The sequence below is a fragment of the Entelurus aequoreus genome, linkage group LG25, assembly GCF_033978785.1.
Source record: "Entelurus aequoreus isolate RoL-2023_Sb linkage group LG25, RoL_Eaeq_v1.1, whole genome shotgun sequence".
In the NCBI taxonomy this organism is placed as follows: domain Eukaryota; kingdom Metazoa; phylum Chordata; class Actinopteri; order Syngnathiformes; family Syngnathidae; genus Entelurus; species Entelurus aequoreus.
The window spans coordinates 21,541,234-21,560,284 of record NC_084755.1 but is presented as its reverse complement, the minus strand read 5'-3'; the positions used below and the strand labels follow the sequence as shown (position 1 = coordinate 21,560,284).

Sequence of the window (19,051 nt, the reverse complement as noted above, 5' to 3'; positions counted from 1 at the left end):
GGGACCGGGGAGAGGTCGCGTGGACCCCCGCCATCTCGTGCAGTTCCCCGCAATCACCGATGTCTGGGTCGCCGTCCACCGCAGCCGCCGCGTCGTTCACCGCCGCTGAGTCGTTGCCTTCTCTGATGACTGGGTCGTCCTCCACCGCCGCCGCCGAGCCTCCGACCGTGTCGATGAACGGGGCGAAGTCCTCCGCCGAGCCGCCGACCGCAGGAGCACAGGTGAGCTTGAGCTGAGACGAGCCGGTAGCCGAGTTAGCTTCGATGGCGACGCTAGCAGTAGCATTGCTAGTCTTCGCCAGTCGGGACAACATTAACCGTGTTGTTGCAGGTCCAGGGTTGAGTTCAGTGTCTCCTGATAGTAGAAGTAATAGTAGTATTATTGACTTTCTGTCTATCCTTCCAGTCAGGGGCATGTTTCTTCTGCCTCGATGTGCAGACAAGCACGATGCTAACACGTTAGCTCCGAAGCCAAGGTGCTTCGCCGATATATTGTCGTGGAGATAAAAGTCACTGTGTATGTCCATTTCGCGTTCTCGACTCTCATTTTCAAGAGGGTAGAGTATCCGAGGAGGTTTAAAATATAAATCCGTAATCCACAGTAGAAAAAGGAGGAAGTGTGGGATAATCCGAGCAGTTGTTTGGATTCCCGATCGGGAGCGAACGAGGGTGCGACCGCTCATCTCGGCGTCTGGCCGCACGTCTCACATCCTGTTTAGTGGGAATTAACACAAACATACTAATACTATTCATTTTCATCAAAAAATGATGTACAGCAAATCAAGGCGGTTAAGAATGACCTTTGACTGTGAATACTGAAGGGATCCAAAAGCAAACGTACAACACTAACCTTGTACTTGACATGTTTTAAGTGTTAATCCCTTAATCCTGTCATTTAAATCCACTGTCGCCTGCTGTCTGCCACTTGTTGATAAATTAGTATCATTGACTCTTAAGAGGACATGAAGTCAAATATCATTTACTCTATAGTCATTTGCACTAATATTTTCTAAACACATTCATGTAAAGACATGAATAAATGAAACCATCTACTGTATTTATTATAGAACCATTTTCATCCATCCATCCATTTTCTACAGTTTGTCCCTATCATAGTCTGTATTTTGGATTGACACACAAAAAATATATAATTTTTAAATAAATACTGTTTATGGGATAGTTACTCCTTACATGAAATTGTTTATATGCTCCTGGAATTTAACTAACTTTTGTGTCCTTTCCAAGAAAACATTTCTTAGCTATAATTTTAGTTGTTACTCCATTAGACATGATTTTTCCCAAGAGGGTTTTTTTCATGTTGCATTTTTATAATTCAATGTCCAATTCAGTAGGTGTACAATACACTGGCAGTTATTGGGCAGTACCCCAAAGCCAAACAAGAAATACTGTATACTTTTCAAAGGGGATAAAACATTTTGGATTTCATATTTGTCTTACTTTTTTGGCTCAAGTTTCTCAATCAACTTCAGCCCTAAACAAAAATTGTTTTATTTTTATTTTAACCCTTTGAAGGCCTTTTGATCAAATGATGCAAAAGTTAGAAATTAACTTGTGTTATGCAAATTCATGCTATTTTACTGATTAAACCTTTGACATCTGATTACAAAAAAAAATACATGTTTGATAGTAGTTTAGGGTTGAAGTTTGAGAAATTTGAGCAAAAAAAGTATTACAAAAAAATCCTAAATGTTTTTTCACCCTTTAAAAAATTGTCCTCTTTGGTTTTGAAGGTAATTCAAATCAAATTTTCCCTGAGGATTAGATATACATGAATATTACTGACAATATCACGGTCAAATGTATTTACATTTATTATAATGTTCAGAATTATTTGAATTAACTCAAATTTTATATATTTTTTTAAATAGTTGTTTTTTTTACATAAAGCTACTTGGGATTGACTTTTTTTTTTTTTTTTCATTAAATTAAAATTATTCAAAAGTTATCTAAATTTTAAATTAATTTTAGATAATTTAATGTCATTAGCTTAATATAATGAATACGGATTTTAGTAATATTTGTTTTATTGTACATTTTTTAGTTACAATTATGTGAATTAGGTTTGATTGATTGATTGAAACTTTTATTAGTAGATTGCACAGTGAAGTACATATTCCGTACAATTGACCACTAAATGGTAACACCCGAATACGTTTTTCAACTTGTTACATTTAGGTCATTTTATTCATCCATCCATCCATCCATCCATTTTCTACCGCTTGTCCCTTTTGGGGTTGCGGGGGGTGCTGGAGCCTATCTCAGCTGCATTCGGGCGGAAGGCGGGGTACACCCTGGACAAGTCGCCACCTCATTGCAGGGCCAACACAGATAGACAACATTCACACTCACATTCACACACAAGGGCCAATTTAGTGTTGCCAATCAACGTATCCCCAGGTGCATGTTTTTGGCGGTGGGAGGAAGCCGGAGTACCCGGTGTGAACCCACGCAGTCACGGGTAGAACATGCAAACTCCACACAGAAAGATCCCGAGCCCGGGATTGAACTCAGGACCTTCGTATTGTGAGGCACATGCACTAACCCCTGTTCCACTGTGCTGCTCATTTTATTCAACTAAACATTTTTATTTAGATATTCATTTAATAAAAAAAATGTACTAACAAAGGTTAAAGGTTGTACATAAAACAACTTTTATTAAACAAAGTTACTTGAGTACATATTTATTGGAAATGCTGTCGAAATAAAGGTTCATTTCCAAGAGAAGACATGATTCAGACACACAAGTTATTTCAGCTTATACATTTAACATGCAATAAATAAAGGCTCACTATGTCTGATCTAATGTACTCTGGCTTGGTGTACATTAATCTACAAAGCATAAACAGCAGCAGTGCAAAATGAGATCTCCTCTTTTTAGCAGTGTAAAGAGTGGACTATCAACTGGTAGTACAAAAATAGAACCAAGTAGCATTTATAGTACTTAAAACAGACAGCAAACACAACATTGCTCCTTTTTTGTGCGCATCCTCCTTCCTTTAAATGCAAGAACGTCATCTGAGCAGCAGCAGTCATTACTTCTTTGTTTTATTTCTGGTGAGACAGAAATAAACTTGTCTTCACAAAAAAGGTATTTGTAGGAAAAAGCGGGCCGCTGGAAAGAGGCCGGCGAGAAGATAACAGTATTGGAGTGATGGTGACTTGCTGGAAAGCACTGAGGACGAGTGAGTAAAAAGTAGCTGCATGGAAGAAGTAGTGTGTTTGATTGCTGCCTCACAAACTTAACTTTTACACATTTTCCTTCGCCCTCCAGTTGCCTCATAAATAATAAAAATGACCTTTTTTGGAGTCAAAGGCAATAATGTCTTCTCAGCAGGAAGAGAGTCTCATCATAAACATGACTTTTTACACGTTTTACAAAATGAGTGGCAAGTCAGATTATTGTTACCGACCAGCTGTGTCTTCTTCCTAACCGCCTTTAAAGAAGCCCTCGGCATCGTCGGCCTCCTTGAACGTCACCGTCAGCGACTTGATGGTCACTTTTGTCTCGGTCACCTTCCTAAGGTGCTCCGCTGCACCCGGAGGAGTCGGGTCACCTTCCGTCGTCATGGTAACGCAATGATTATCACCCGCCATCTCACCGCTTGCCATCGCCGAGCACGGACTCTCCGGCCGTGACTCCGCCCCCTCCTCACCCGTGTCCCTGCCTGGCACAACCGTGTCTCCTGCTCCTTCCTCCAGCCTTGAGACCTCGTCGTTTGATTGGTCGCACATGTCGGCGCTCTCCTCCATCGCCTCAATCTCCAAATCCTGTCGCTCCAAAGCGGGCAGCGAGCTGCACTCGGACTGACCTTCCAAAGGGTAAAGAGACGTTTAAAACCACAGACAGGTCAGAGGTCACGCTTCCTGTCCAAACTAACCATACAAGCTGTCTTCACATCCCACCAACTCATGCTTCTCTTCTTCGCTCGTGTCTTCCCAGTCCGCCGTCTTCTTTGCGACGGACATCCGCTTGGACACCCGATGCTTGCTCCTCCTTCTCCTCGCCGAGCGACAGTACTGGCTTCCACGCTCGCCGCTGTCCACGTCCGTGCTCATGGCGCGGGTGAGGGAGAGGCGCAGCCGAGGCGGAGGTTTGTCCGGAGCCTTGTGGGCACTGCGTAGGTCCATGGCGAAGAGGTTCTAAAAGGACAACCAGAAAAGAGACATCAGGTACACCTCCGCTCTCTAAATGGATCTAATTAAATAGGACTGCAATTTCTCTCTGGGTTCTTAATTGGCCATGACACATGTGCAAAAAGTGGAGCAGTATATGTTCAAAACCCCTAATGAACAACTTCTGTCGCTTTTTGTAATGTAAAACTGAGCTGCCTTTGAGTGCTTTTGAAAGGCACTTACTGTAGAATAAGTGATGTCGCCAAAAGACTTTGTCTACACAATCGCCCCATTGCTGATTTTTTGTTTTATTTAAGCATATTATACAACACCTAAATTAAGCTTTTTAAAATTTTATAGCATGTCCTGTCCAGCCACTCAGGCACATCCTATTGTTGATGTAGATCAGGGATGTCAAACTGGTTTTCCATTAAGGGCCACATCGCAGTTATGGCTGCCACCAGAGGGTCGCTTGTAACAGCCAATAATGTATGAATTTGCCTCTGGATTTCATTATTAATTATATAAATTGTTTTAAGTAGACTGTTGATTTTACAGTAAAAACTTTACATTTACTAAATGTTACTGTAAAATACTAGTTGTTTTTTTTAAATTTCTTACATTTCACGGTAAATATAAAAACGGAAAAAAGCTGGCAGCTTAATTGCCAGAATTTTAGTGTTAAATTTACATGGTTTTTTACAACATTATATTGTTAATGGAAAAAAAGTACAAGTTCCTTTTTTATTTTTGTTTTTTTTACATTATATTGTTAATGGAAAAAAAGTACAAGTTCCTTTTTTATTTTTGTTTTTTTACAACATTATATTGTTAATGGAAAAACAGTACAAGTTCCTTTTTTATTTTTGTTTTTTTTACAACATATTGTTAATGGAAAAACAGTACAAGTTCCTTTTTTATTTTGGCAACTTAGCTGCCAGTTTTTCTACTGTAAAAACAAATGTACCGTCTTTCCATTTACAGTAATACACCGTTAAAAAAAACAACCGTAGATTTTAAAGCCAAAAACTGGCAGCTCATTTTAACGCAAAAAACAGAAGTTTTTTTCAATTTACAGTAATGTTTTAAAGAACGTGAAATGTATTGTAATTTTTATTAACTTGATGGGTAGTTTGCTGTAAAGTTAAGTATTTTTATTCAGACAAACATGTTTGGAAAGTATAATATACTGTAATATTTGTTGCAATATTGGATACTATTAAAGTTTAAAAGTCATGCAATTTCAAGCAGTACATATATTTTTTCTGTCAAAATGAAAAAAATTTATTACATTTAGTGAGAAAATATTAAGTACTTTGACACATCATTTCCAGGTGTTTGCAGGCCAGATAAAATGTTTTGGGCCAGATGTGGCCTCTGGGCCTTGAGTTTGACACCTGTGATGTAGGTGATCATACCTGCTGTACAGAATTGCTTTACAAAAGAGAAGTGTGGAATACTTCTCTTGTTGCCTTGTTTGTATTTGACTTTATCAAATCAAATGTATTTAATGTTTGGCGCAGGAAGGGATAGAAAGAAGAAGAAATAGACGCAGAGGAATAGTGGGGACAAGATGGGGGATAAAACAGAGAGACGACAACAAAAACAAAAGAACATCTGCAAATAAAATAGGCATTTTCAAGCATTACAATGGCTGAATAAACTACAAATATCCATACTACAGTAATGTTGGCCACTATAAGGGACCAAACCAATCAGATCAGGCTATACACAGTATGGTGGCCACTGATTGGCAAAAAAGTTGGCACAGGGGCATTTTTACCACTGGGTTACATGGCCTTTCCTTTGAACAACACTCAGTAAACCTTTTGGAACTGAGACCAATTTTTGAAGCTTTTCAGGTGGAATTCTTTCCCATTCTTGCTTGATGTACAGCTTAAGTTGTTCAACAGTCCGGGGTCTCCATTGTTGTATTCTAGGCTTCATAATGCGCCACACATTTTCAATGGGAGACAGGTCTGGACTACAGGCAGGCCAGTCTAGTACCCGCACTCTTTTACTATGAAGCCACGTTGATGTAACACGTGGCTTGGCATTGTCTTGCTGAAATAAGCAGGGGCGTCCATGAAAAAGACCTTGCTTGGATGGCAACATATGTTCGTCCAAAACCCGTATGTACCTTTCAGCATTAATGGTGCCTTCACAGATGTGTAAGTTACCCATGCCTTGGGCACTAATACACCCCCATACCATCACAGATGCTTGTTTTTGAACTTTGCGCCTATAACAGTCTGGATGGTTCTTTCCCTCTTTGGTCCAGAGGACACGACGTCCACAGTTTCCAAAAAACAATTTGAAATGTGGACTCATCAGACCAAAGAACACTTTTCCACTTTGCTCATCTTAGATGAGGTTGTGCCCAGCGAAGCCGGCGGCGTTTCTGGGTGTTGTTGACAAATGTCTTTCACTTTGCATAGTAGAGTTTTAACTTACACTTACAGATGTAGCGATGAACTGTAGTTACTGACAGTGGTTTACTGAAGTGTTCCTGAGCCCATGTGGTGATATCCTTTACAAACTGATGTCGGTTTTTGATGCAGTACCGCCTGAGGAATCGAAGTATGCAGTACCGCTTACGTGCAGTGATTTCTCCATATTCTCTGAACCTTTTGATGATATTACGGACCGTAGATGGTGAAATCCTTAAATTCCTTGCAATAGCTGGTTGAGAAATGTTGTTCTTAAACTGTTGGAACAATTTGCTCACGCATTTGTTGACAAAGTGGTGACCCTCGCCCCATCCTTGTTTGTGAATGACTGAGCATTCTATAGAAGCTGCTTTTATACCCAATCAGCCTATTCACAATAAGTGTTTGATGAGCATTCCTCAACTTTCTTAGTCTTTTTTGCCACTTGTGCCAGCTTTTTTGAAACATGTTGCAGGCATCAAATTCCAAATGAGCTCATATTTGCAAAAAATAGTTTTACAGTTTGAAGGTTAAGAATCTTGTCTTTGCAGTCTCTTCAATTGAATATAGGTTGAAAAGGATTTGCAAATCTTTGTATTTTGTTTTTATTCAGGATTTACACAACGTGCCAACTTCAATGGTTTTGGGGTTTGTACATGAGACTTCTAGCCACAGGCTAATTTGCAATCCTCGTCCCTGGTTAGGCTTTTAAAGAAAAGTTGAGAAAAGTGAAAAACACATACAAAAGGATTAAGACAAGTACAAAATAAAGATACATTAAAAATAATTGGCCCCATTTGTCCATACTACATCCACTTCTAGTGCTCACACTTCTGATTTTCCTTAAGCCACTTTTTCAGTTTGGTGGAGAAAAGTTTAATGTTCGACTGTGACTTTAACTCCAGTGGCAAAGAGTTCCACAGATGTGAGGCCTTCACTGAGAACACAGACTGACCCAGAGTCGTCCAGCACCTTTTCACTCTACAGCTCCCACCAACTGGGAGCGTTATATTCAAAAGCTCTAGCTAGTGGTTAGCATGGTTTCTTGTATCCTCTTAGTGTAGCATGTTTAGCTATTCCTTATCCTCCAGTGATAATGTTATTTGTAAGAAACAGTTTATTGGCCGTCATGTCGGTGAGGATTTGTAAATTAGAAGCGGCTTTGCACAGTGGAGGGACTTAGTAGTTTAGTAGTTAGCTAGCGAGGACACCACGTTGCTGTCAAATTTGCAGGACACAGCTAGATTGTGTTAACATGCATTATTACCATATAACAATAGTATTAATATACAGGGTGGTTCAAAAAGAATACGCCAAAATCATCACACATTTGTTCAGTTCTAAAGCATTGTAATAGACTCAATCAATGGTCATTTAATACAGGAGTTATCAAAGTTTTATTGTGTTTCAATTTCAAAGTTGTGGTCATGTAATCCTTTCGGCGCCGTTCAATTGTAGGAAAACCACATGTTTATTTACCCTCAAAATGGCGAATAACAGCAGAAGTGGATCACAACATCCTGGGGTGCGTTTGGGAGGAATTCTCATCTTGTCTTGATGTCCGTGCTGCCGGTGGTGGCCATATTGAGCACTTGTAAAGCAGGAAATAAATACTCAGTTATGTACAACACGTGTTCAAGCGAGGTTTTCTATTTTTCATTTTTGAAATATCGAGTGATAATTTTGGCGTATTCTTTTTTGAATCACCCTGTAAATGTATCGCTGGCCAAATTCATGATTTATGTTGCACAACCTTAGTTCCTGGCTTCTAAATGTTTTGTCAGGTTCTGAGTTTAGTCTGCCTGCTCCAACTTTGTCTAGCACCTCTGAACAAAGACTTGTCCTCATGTTTGGACAGTTCTACTTTCAATCCATACAACCATTTCCAACACACGACAGTGTTGGGACTAACGCGTTACTTGTAACGCCGTTAGTTTCGGCGGTAACTAGTAATCTAACGCGTTATTTTTTTATATTCAGTAACTCAGTTACCGTTACTACATAATGCGTTACTGTGTTGTTTTACGTTATTTTTTATGTAGTATCGGCTAGAAACAGACGATCTTAGTGTGTTTTATTGCAGCGCTGCGGTGTCGTCCTTCTGTGTCACAAGGAAAAGAAGAGGCGTGCAGAGAAGAGGCGTGCTTTGTGTGGGGGGTGGGGGTGGGTGCTCCCAGAGCGTAGTTGAGGGGCGCAGGGGAGACGTTCCCCCAGGGCCTATGTACTTCGGGGCTAACAACCTTCACTTTACCCGGAAGTGGGTCTTTACAGCTGAGGGTGAATGACGAGGCCGGCGGTTTGTTGCAACTTTGTGACTTTATTGGACGCAGCCATCCACCAAGCTAGAGCACCTGCATGCACTCACTGTCGCCGGTCCCTCACCTCTCTCGCCCACTCACTCACTGACGTCACTCACCTTTACATGCTGTCATATCTTAAAGGGCCACACACACATACACACACACACGCTACTCTCATAACAAGACATCATGGTGAAGCCAGAAGTCGAGTTTCTTAACATGGAGACATTCTCAATACTTTTCTTTTGTAGAGCACAAAGAAAATAATATTTTAGTTAAATGTAAGTTGTGTCTTGGATCAAAGATCCTTTCTACTTAAAGTTAAAGTGCCATTATGTTGCAGCTATTTAAAATAGTTTTGTCAATTTGTTCTGGCCTGAAATAAATTGGCCCTTTGAAACATATCTTTGTCTTTGTGTGTTGTATGTAGAGCACATTATTTGTGTGTTGTATGTAGACCACATTGTTTGTGTGTTGTATGTAGACCACATTGTTTGTGTGTTGTATGTAGACCACATTGTTTGTGTGTTGTATGTAGACCACATTGTTTGTGTGTTGTATGTAGACCACATTGCTTTCTGAGTTCAGTGATGCAAATGCATGTCAAGTTGATCAACAGATTGTATTATTCTCCAGTGCAATAACAGTACTGAAATGAAGGCTAAAAGGGCCTTAATAAAAAAAAAGGAGAAAAAAATAAATAACTAATAGTTACTTTTCACAGTAACGCATTACTTTTTGGTGTAAGTAACTGAGTTAGTAACGGAGTTACTTTTGAAATAAAGTAACTAGTAACTGTAACTAGTTACTGGTTTTCAGTAACTAACCCAACACTGCACACGAAAAGAGCATATTCTGGACTTGATCAGCTGGTGAACTACATGCATTATAACTTCCCCCTTTTATTCAACACCACCCTGTCAATCTCTGCAATCAGGTCTCATCTCATTTGAGGTGTTTGTTCTACTTTGATGGACTGAACTTCTTCATGGATTGATTGATTGATTGAGACTTTTATTAGTAGATTGCACAGTTCAGTACATATTCTGTACAATTGACCACTAAATGGTAACACCCGAATAAGTTTTTGAACTTGTTTAAGTCGGGGTCCACGTAAATCAATTCATGGTAAATGGATGAAATTGTACTTTGTCTCTACTAGACTTCCATTCAGCGGTGAGTCAACATGTCCTTTTCAATCATTTGAGTTGGGTTTGGCAGCATTGCGGATGTGTCCATTCAAAAGCCCATAGAGATCATTGCTAATTTAGCATAGTTTCGAACGCCAGAATCGTGACAGATTCACAGCTGTAGTTCTAAAACTAAAGTACTATTTAAGTTTATATTGTAGCCTAAAGGAAATGATTTTTTTTATTTAAACGGGGATAGCAGATCCATTCTATGTGGCATACTTGATCATTTCGTGATATTGCCATATTTTTGCTGAAAGGATTTAGTAGAGAACATAGACGATAAAGTTCGCAACTTTTGGTCGCTGATAAAATAAGCCTTGCCTGTACCGGAAGTAGCGTGACGTCGCAGGTTGAAAGGCTCCTCACATTTCCCCATTGTTTACACCAGCAGCGAGAGCAATTCGGACCGAGAAAGCGACGATTACCCCATTAATTTGAGCGAGGATGAAAGATTCATGGATGAGGAACGTGAGAGTGAAGGACTACAGTGCAGTGCAGGACGTATCTTTTTTCGCTCTTACCGTAATTTAGGTAAAAGGGCTCATTGGATTCCACACTTTCTCCTTTTTCTATTGCGGATCACGGATTTGTATTTTAAACCACCTCGGATACTATATCCTCTTGAAAATGAGTCGAGAACGCGAAATGGACATTCACAGTGACTTATCTCCACGACAATACATCGGCGAAGCACTTTAGCTACGGAGCTAACGTGATAGCATCGTGCTTAAATGCATATAGAAACAAAAGAAATAAGCCCGTGACTGGAAGGATAGACAGAAAATCAACAATACTACTATCAGGAGACACCGAAACAAACACTGGACCTGTAACCACACGGTTAATGCTGTGCCGCCTGTCGAAGCCTAGCAATGCAGTTGCTAACGACGCCACTGAAGCTAACTTAGCTACGGGACCTCGTCAGAGCTATGATAAAAACATTAGCGCTCCACCCACGCCAGCCCTCATCTGCTCATCAACACCCGTGCTCACCAGCGTTCCAGCGATCGACGGCGCGACGAAAGACTTCACCCGATCATCGATGCGGTCGGCGGCTAGCGTGTCTGCTATCCAAGTCAAAGTCCTCCTGGTTGTGTTGCTGCAGCCAGCCGCTAATACACCGATCCCACCTACAGTTTTCTTCTTTGCAGTCTCCATTGTCCATTAAACAAATTGCAAAAGATTCACCAACACAGATGTCCAGAATACTGTGGAATTTTGCGATGAAAACAGAGCTGTTTGTATTGGATACAATGTGTCCGAATACTTCCGTTTCAACCATCGACATCACGCGCAAACGTCATCATACATAGACGTTTTCAACCGGAAGTTTTGCAGGAAATTTAAAATTGCACTTTATAAGTTAACCCGGCCGTATTGGCATGTGTTGCAATGTTAAGATTTCATCATTGATATATAAACTATCAGACTGCGTGGTCGGTAGTAGTGGGTTTCAGTAGGCCTCTAACACTTTCCCTAAATATATAATGTTTTGTATTTTCAAAGTTTTTGCCAATTTATGGTTTTGTTTACACCCCAAAAGGGACAAGCGGTAGAAAATGGATGGATGAAGGGTTTTGTTTAATTTTTTCAATTAATACAAAAGCGGCATAGCAGTTTTGAACTGGTGTCACTGCGGTAGAAGATATCCAACACTTTCCCCTTTGGACTTATCAACTTTTTTTTTTACCTTTCCAAATAAACTCTAGATATTATCTGGAATATAAACACATAACTATTGAATATTGGCTTGAACTGAATTGTAGTCGTCAATGTAGTCTTTTGTCCATACATGATTATATATAGTAAAAATATTTAATATCCTGTAAAATGATAAAACATTATGAAATAATATCTAATTATAAACATACTTGTACTGCATTTTTGTTGGTTGTGCTTTCTATAGTATACACACTCAGGCTATCATAGCCAAATCTATGTCTGGTCACCAAGAGTAATACAGTAAAACGTTGTTTATTGCTGCTAATTGCTCCTGGATCTGGCAAGGGTAAACAAATGTTGGCGAAGTAGGTATTATCGATGATTTTTATTATTACTATTATTATTGTTTTTGTTATTCATTCTTGAATGGCTTTTTTGTTGTGTTTTGCAAAATTTGTTTGTTTTTGTTTTGTCTAAATATTTGAAATAAACATGAAAGAAAGAAAGATAAATGAAATATTGTCATAGCTAGAGCATCAAAATTGGTTCGGAAATAGGGTTTTTCACATTAAGAAAGCCCTCTAGACATGATATAACACCCACATACTCACCTTTTCAAACTTTGAAATGTGGTGAGGGATGACTATTACAGTATCACTAGGCTGCAGTCAGCCCTATAGCCCCTAGCGTGTTACTATACAAGTGATAAAAGATTGAAATGGGGCCACAAAATGAATATTGTTTAGGGCCACACACACACGCTGGTTGAACACTACAATAATGGACTGACTAATCATTGAAAAAAATGTTTTTCTTCTTGCCAGAAGAAAAACATTTATTTCCTACCTGGTTTATCCCTGAAATGCACATAATTGAGGCAAAAAGTTGTCATTTTGAGCAATTATTAAAAAAAATATATATATAACCATGCATTGAGAAATCCACAAAAGCCTTAAGACAATTATCTAAGCTAATTATGAATAATCAGATCAAATAAATGGAACACTGAGACTGCTTCATGTGTTTACTTGTAACTCTCTAAAACTAGATTCAAATCCTCTGCTTGAACCTCTTTGACACTGCCAGCTTTTATGACCGCTCTGATCTGGGAGAAATTGCCGACCTCATCCAATAATCCAAGCCCTCTGCGTGCACGTGCTCAAGCAACCCTGCTCAGATCCTGCCTCTCCTCTCTGGCTTCTGTCATTTATGTCGCCACTCACCTCTGGTACCATTCTCTTTCTAGACTGCAGATGCTACCCCAATATTATATTCATGAGGGATGTTCCCATACCAGTACCGCTTACTTGTAGTAACTGTGCATTTTTCAATATATTTATGGTGAGTACTATTGACAGTTTACAATATTAACAACAGTTTAACTTTATCACATCAAAACAAAGTCAATTGTACACAATAACTAAACACAAACAAACTACTACTCCTGTAAACCCTTTGGTTTTTTGCCCTTAAAGTCCCCCTGTGTCCAGGGAATTATTCCTTTAATGTGTGTAAACATTAACAAAAATGTCTGTTTACTAACAAAACATCATGGCGGAGCCAGAAGCCGAGTTTATTAACATGGAGATATTCTCACAACTTTTCTTTTGTTGAGCATAAAGTAAAGAACATTTTAGTTAAATGTAAGTTGTGTCTTGGATCAAAGATCCTATCTACTGCCCAAAACAGCAATTCAAATCTGCTGAAACAGCTACAAAAGCAACATGCTTCGACAAAGCTAGTAAAGAGAGACACACGTCACCTTCACCTCCAACAGCGGCTGGATTTTAACGAAGGGACTGCTAGCCAGGACAACATTGATAGAGACATTGCAGCGTATGTACTAGAAGACATGCAGGCTACTTCTACAGTGGAGTCACCCGCATTCAGGCAGCTGGACACAGTGGACAGTGAGTACATAAACATGGAAAGCGAGCTAAAGAAGACACTCCAAACTCTGCCTTTGCTCATCATTCAGCACTGAAGGTAAACACTGTCAATTCTCTTATATACTCTTTCATTCTAGACTTCTAGAGTGTTTGATTATCACATCACTCTAAATGTATAGACTATAAAGTTCACAAACATAAAGAGGGATCCTAGTGGGCCAGGCCAATCTTTCCTTATCTCTACTAAAACTGGGGAAATGCGTAGAGTGTTCTGGGCTTCAGTACAGTGTTGATCTCCTAAAGACATGATTTTATTTCCGAATTCCTTGAGAGAAAAAACGCCTGGTTAGGTTTTGTGTATGTCATGTGTGCCTTTCTTGGGTGAAGCCAGCTTTAAAGCTATGTTGTTATTATGCGGTTTGTTACTTATGTATGTTATGTTGCAGCTATTTAAAATAGTTTTGTCAATTTGTTCTGGCCTGAAATAAATTGGCCCTTTGAAACATATCTTTGTCTTTGTGTGTTGTATGTAGACCACATTGCTTATGAAAGTTCAGTGATGCAAATGCATGTCAAGTTGATCAACAGATTGTATTATTCTCCAGTGCAATAACAGTACTGAAATGAAGGCTAAAAGAGCATTAAAGGGGGCTTTAAAAAAATAAAAATAACTAAATAGTTACTTTTCACATTAACGCATTACTTTTTGGTGTATGTAACTGAGTTAGTAACTGAGTTACTTTTGAAATAAAGTAACTGTAACTAGTTACTGGTTTTCAGTAACTAACCCAACACTGTTGGTTAATGAGCCGCAAGTGTGTGTGTGTGTGTGTGTGTGTGTGTGTGTGTGTGTGTGTGTGTGTGTGTGTGTGTGTGTGTGTCATTATCCAAAGTTAGTTTCTCCCTCAACAGTCTCCAGTTTAAAGGCCTACTGAAATGATATTTTTTTATTTAAACGGGGATAGCAGATCCATTCTATGTGTCATACTTGATCATTTCGCGATATTGCCATATTTTTGCTGAAAGGATTTAGTATAGAACGACGACGATAAAGTTCGCAATTTTTGGTCTCTGATAAAAAAAAGCTTTGCCCCTACCGGAAGTAGCGTGACGACACCGGAGGAAGGACTGCTCACATTTTCCTATTGTTTACACCAGCAGCGAGAGAGATTCGGACCGAGAAAGCGACGATTACCCCATTAATTTGAGCGCGGATGAAAGATTCGTGGATGAGGAATGCGAAAGTGAAGGACTAGCGTGCAGTGCAGAACGTATCTTTTTTCGCTCTGACCGTAACTTAGGTACAAGCTGGCTCATTGGATTCCACACTCTCTCCTTTTTCTATTGTGGATCACGGATTTGTATTTTAAACCACCTCGGATACTATATCCTCTTGAAAATGAGAGTCGAGAACGTGAAATGGACATTCACAGTGACTTTTATCTCCACGACAATACATCGGCGAAGCTCTTTAGCTACTGAGCTAACGTGATAGCATCAGGCTTTACTGCATATAGAAAACAAAACAAATAAGTCCCTGACTGGAAGGATAGCCAGAAGATCAACAATAGTACCAAACTCTGGACATGTAACTACACGGTTAATGCTTTCCAGCTTGGCGGAGCTTAGCAATGCTGTTGCTAACGACGCCATTGAAGCTAACTTAGCTACGGAACCTCGACAGAGCTATACTAAAAACATTAGCTCTGCACCTACGCCAGCTCTCATCTGCTCATCACGACCGGTGCTCACCTGCGTTCCAGCGATCGACGGTACGATGAAGGACTTCACCCGATCACTGATGCGGTTGCCGCCCCGGAGACCGTGGAAGTCAAGGTGAGGTCATTCGTCTAGCGCGTCTGCTATCCTCAAAGTCCTCCTGGTTGTGTTGCTGTAGTCCGCCGCTAATACACCGATCCCACCTACAACTTTCTTCTTTGCAGTCTCCATTGTTCATTAAACAAATTGCAAAAGATTCACCAACACAGATGTCCAGAATACTGTGGTATTTTGAGATGAAAACAGAGCTTTTTGTATTGGATTCAATGGGCTCCGAATACTTCCGCTTCAACCGTTGACGTCACGCGCAAACGTCATCATATCGAAACGTTTCGAACCGGAAGTTTGCCGGGAAATTTAAAATTGCACTTTATAAGTTAACCCGGCCGTATTGGCATGTGTTGCAATGTTAAGATTTCATCATTGATATATAAACTATCAGACTGCGTGGTCGGTAGTAGTGGGTTTCAGTAGGCCTTTAAGAGTGTTCACCTATAAGGCTCTTTATTTTGATTGCAGTTAAAATACATGTATTTTTAAAAAAAAAAGTGATTTAAATAATGTATTGTTTTTTTAATTGTGCTTCGTAAAATGAGGTTATTTCCTAATGGTACAGTGTATATATATCTTTACATACACTGTACCATTAAGCGGACACATGAGGTTGGTTACCTGTGGGCTTTTTTGGGGCTTGTTTCTCTCGTGAGCGCTGGCATGACTGATTTGTAAAGGAATAAAGATTATATATACTCTACCCTCAAGACGAGACTTCTTGGTCGGAGACCTTTCTTGCGATAGGCCAGAGCCCGGATCTTCTCCTGACTGCCATGGAAAGCGACAAGAAGTAAACAGTGTGAGTAAATGATAAAACAACAGATGATCAAAAAATGTGTATACTCACTTCTCCTCGTAGATATGGACCAAACAAGGGTCTAATATATTTTCTTCGGGCTCCCAAGTGCTGTACCTACCAACACACACACGTTAATGTAAGTCTAGCCGCCCATTATCATCCGCATGGTGGCCAAGGTGGCAACAAGCGTATATTAGAAGAAATGAAATCATTGGATGACTCAATGCTGACTCACTTGGACGGCCATCCCTGCCACTTCAGAAGGTACTCCACGTTTCCCTGCACACAGGAACACAAACATATTGTATTTCTAGATGATTTTGGACCCTTTCTTCCACCATCATACTAACACCAACTCTAACCAAACACGAGAGGTGGGAATCTTTTGGCACCTCAAGATTCGATTCTTGGGGTGACAATTCGATTCAGAATCGATTCAACACGATTCTTGTAGTATATTATTGGGAATACAAATTATAATGAGGCATTTTCACAACCGGTTACAAAGGCTCCTCTTGGCTGCTGACGTACAACTAATATGCGCAGTGTTGGCCCTAAAAACGTATTTTAGAAAATGTTTTAACATTTATTTACAAAAATCATAGAAAGTTAATCTAATAAAGTAAAATACAGCAACTCCAACCCTAAACCAGCTTTACAATAAAGATATACATTTACGAAGCATTTGAAAGAAACTAATACAATACTTAAAAAAGCAACAGTATCAATAACTATAACATCAATAATAGTTGTTTGTTTTTAATCCAAAAATGTATTCACAAAACAAAAAAGGCAATAATTAATCTTAATAATTTAACATTTGTCAAAAATCGATTAAAAAAAAAAAAGTAAGACTTAAAAAAATTATGAATAATTTAGAATCAGAAAAAATTCTAATCGCAATTTGGGTGTTATAGGATGATATTTATCTAAATTAAAGGGTCTTTTGTCTTGGCCCTGCGATGAGTTGGCGACTTGTCCAGGGTGTACCCTGCTTTCCGTCCAAGTGCAGCAGGGATAGGCTCCCCACGACCCGGGAAGCATAAGCGGTATTAATTGGATGGATGGATGTTTGCAACAGAGAATGCTAACTTTACAGCATTCTGGCTGTTGGCAAGTAATAACGTAAACTACATCCATACACACATTAGCTTTGTGTGTGGTCAGGTAATGATAGTGATTAAGCAAAAGGTCCCCCATCCCACCCTAAACCCAATGTCGCCCACACACACAAACACACGGTGTGTTGACATGCACTACAAAACAAACTATTGCATTAATGTTCAAAACACATGTATAACTTGGTTTTTTACTTTAAAATATGAGATTACCATATCTAGAGTATATCTTGATAACGCCCAAAATAACTGGATTTTGTTTTTTAAAAGTTTTTTTTTCTTTTTACAAAAATGCGCTAACAAATATAAAGTGGCCAGAATATGAATTTAAATAGTCATATTTTAAAATGTCTAACTTTATTAAAGGGTCATTAAATGCATCACAGTTAAAGTAAAACTTGTACATAACTTTCTCCAATGCTGCTACAGAGTGAAGGTCTTTCACACACCACAGTGAAAGGCAATCTGATGCAAAAGTGAAACTTGTACATAACTTTCTTCTATATGTTACCCACAGGTAGAATTATAATATTCTTACCTTTTTCCTTATACCAAAAAGGCTGCTGCTGGTGTGTGAATGCTTAAAAGGTGAGATTTGATGGCGTTATGAGATAAGCGCTCAAAGTTAAGTTTTTCGCTATCCAGGAGAAACAAACCATTTTGCATTTGATAGGGCGACACCCCCTATCAGTAGTCTTAATTTGATTCAAGCAACTGTATTATTGTTTAATAACATATTTTAGCTTTTATATATCTATATACTTAAGTATACATACATACACACACATATACACACACTTCCATATATACACTTCCATATATACAATTATACACACACTTCCATATATACATACATACACACAAGTGTATACATATATACAAACATATGTATTAATATACACACATACATGCGCATATATATATATATATATATATATATATATATATATATATATATATATATATATATATATATATATATATATAAACACATACACATATATATCTATACACATTTATAAATACACATTAATATATGTTTATATACAAATATATCATACATGTATATCTATACATTACAAATATAAATATGTATGACAGATTTATACATCAGATATTGATATATGTACATATATAGCCATAGATATTTACATATATCAGATAAAAATCAGAGATATATATGATAGATATCTATATTTACACATATAGATTATATACATATGGCTATATCTATATATAGATATTTGTATATCTATAAATAGATATATATACAGCTCTCTACATAGATATATAATACGATATATACACACACACACATGTTATATAATACATATATGATATATATACATATATATAGCTCTCTACATAGATAGATAGATATGATATATAATATATGTATGATATATATACACATAGGTATATATAATACATATATGATGCATATGTGTATATATATATAGATGTGTGTGTGTGTGTATATATATGATATATGTATTATATATACATATGTATATATATCTGTGTGTGTATATATACACACACACACAGATATATATACATATGTATATATAATACATATACACACACACACACATCTATATATATATATATATATATATATATATATATATATATATATATATATATATATATATATATATATATATATATATATACATACACACAAACGTTATA

General features: G+C 38.3%; 1 protein-coding gene across 2 annotated transcripts in view; it reads right to left on the bottom strand.

Annotated features, from left to right (window-relative positions):
* Positions 1-2,653: 2,653 nt before the first annotated feature.
* The window catches only part of LOC133642552 (chromo domain-containing protein cec-1-like), a 17,382-nt gene continuing 984 nt past the window's right edge, over positions 2,654-19,051 (bottom strand). Inside the window, exons 2-6 of one of the 2 annotated variants that reach the window (XM_062036813.1) lie at positions 16,474-16,517; positions 16,287-16,352; positions 16,141-16,207; positions 3,899-4,160; positions 2,660-3,829 (exon numbers count right to left, since the gene is read on the bottom strand). In XM_062036813.1, the coding sequence (XP_061892797.1) occupies positions 3,447-3,829; positions 3,899-4,160; positions 16,141-16,207; positions 16,287-16,352; positions 16,474-16,517 (822 nt within the window). In that variant the 3' untranslated portion in view covers positions 2,660-3,446. Of the gene's footprint in view, positions 3,830-3,898; positions 4,161-8,041; positions 11,043-16,140; positions 16,208-16,286; positions 16,353-16,473; positions 16,518-19,051 lie in introns of those variants that run through there. The other variant, XM_062036814.1, reaches the window with a different exon arrangement.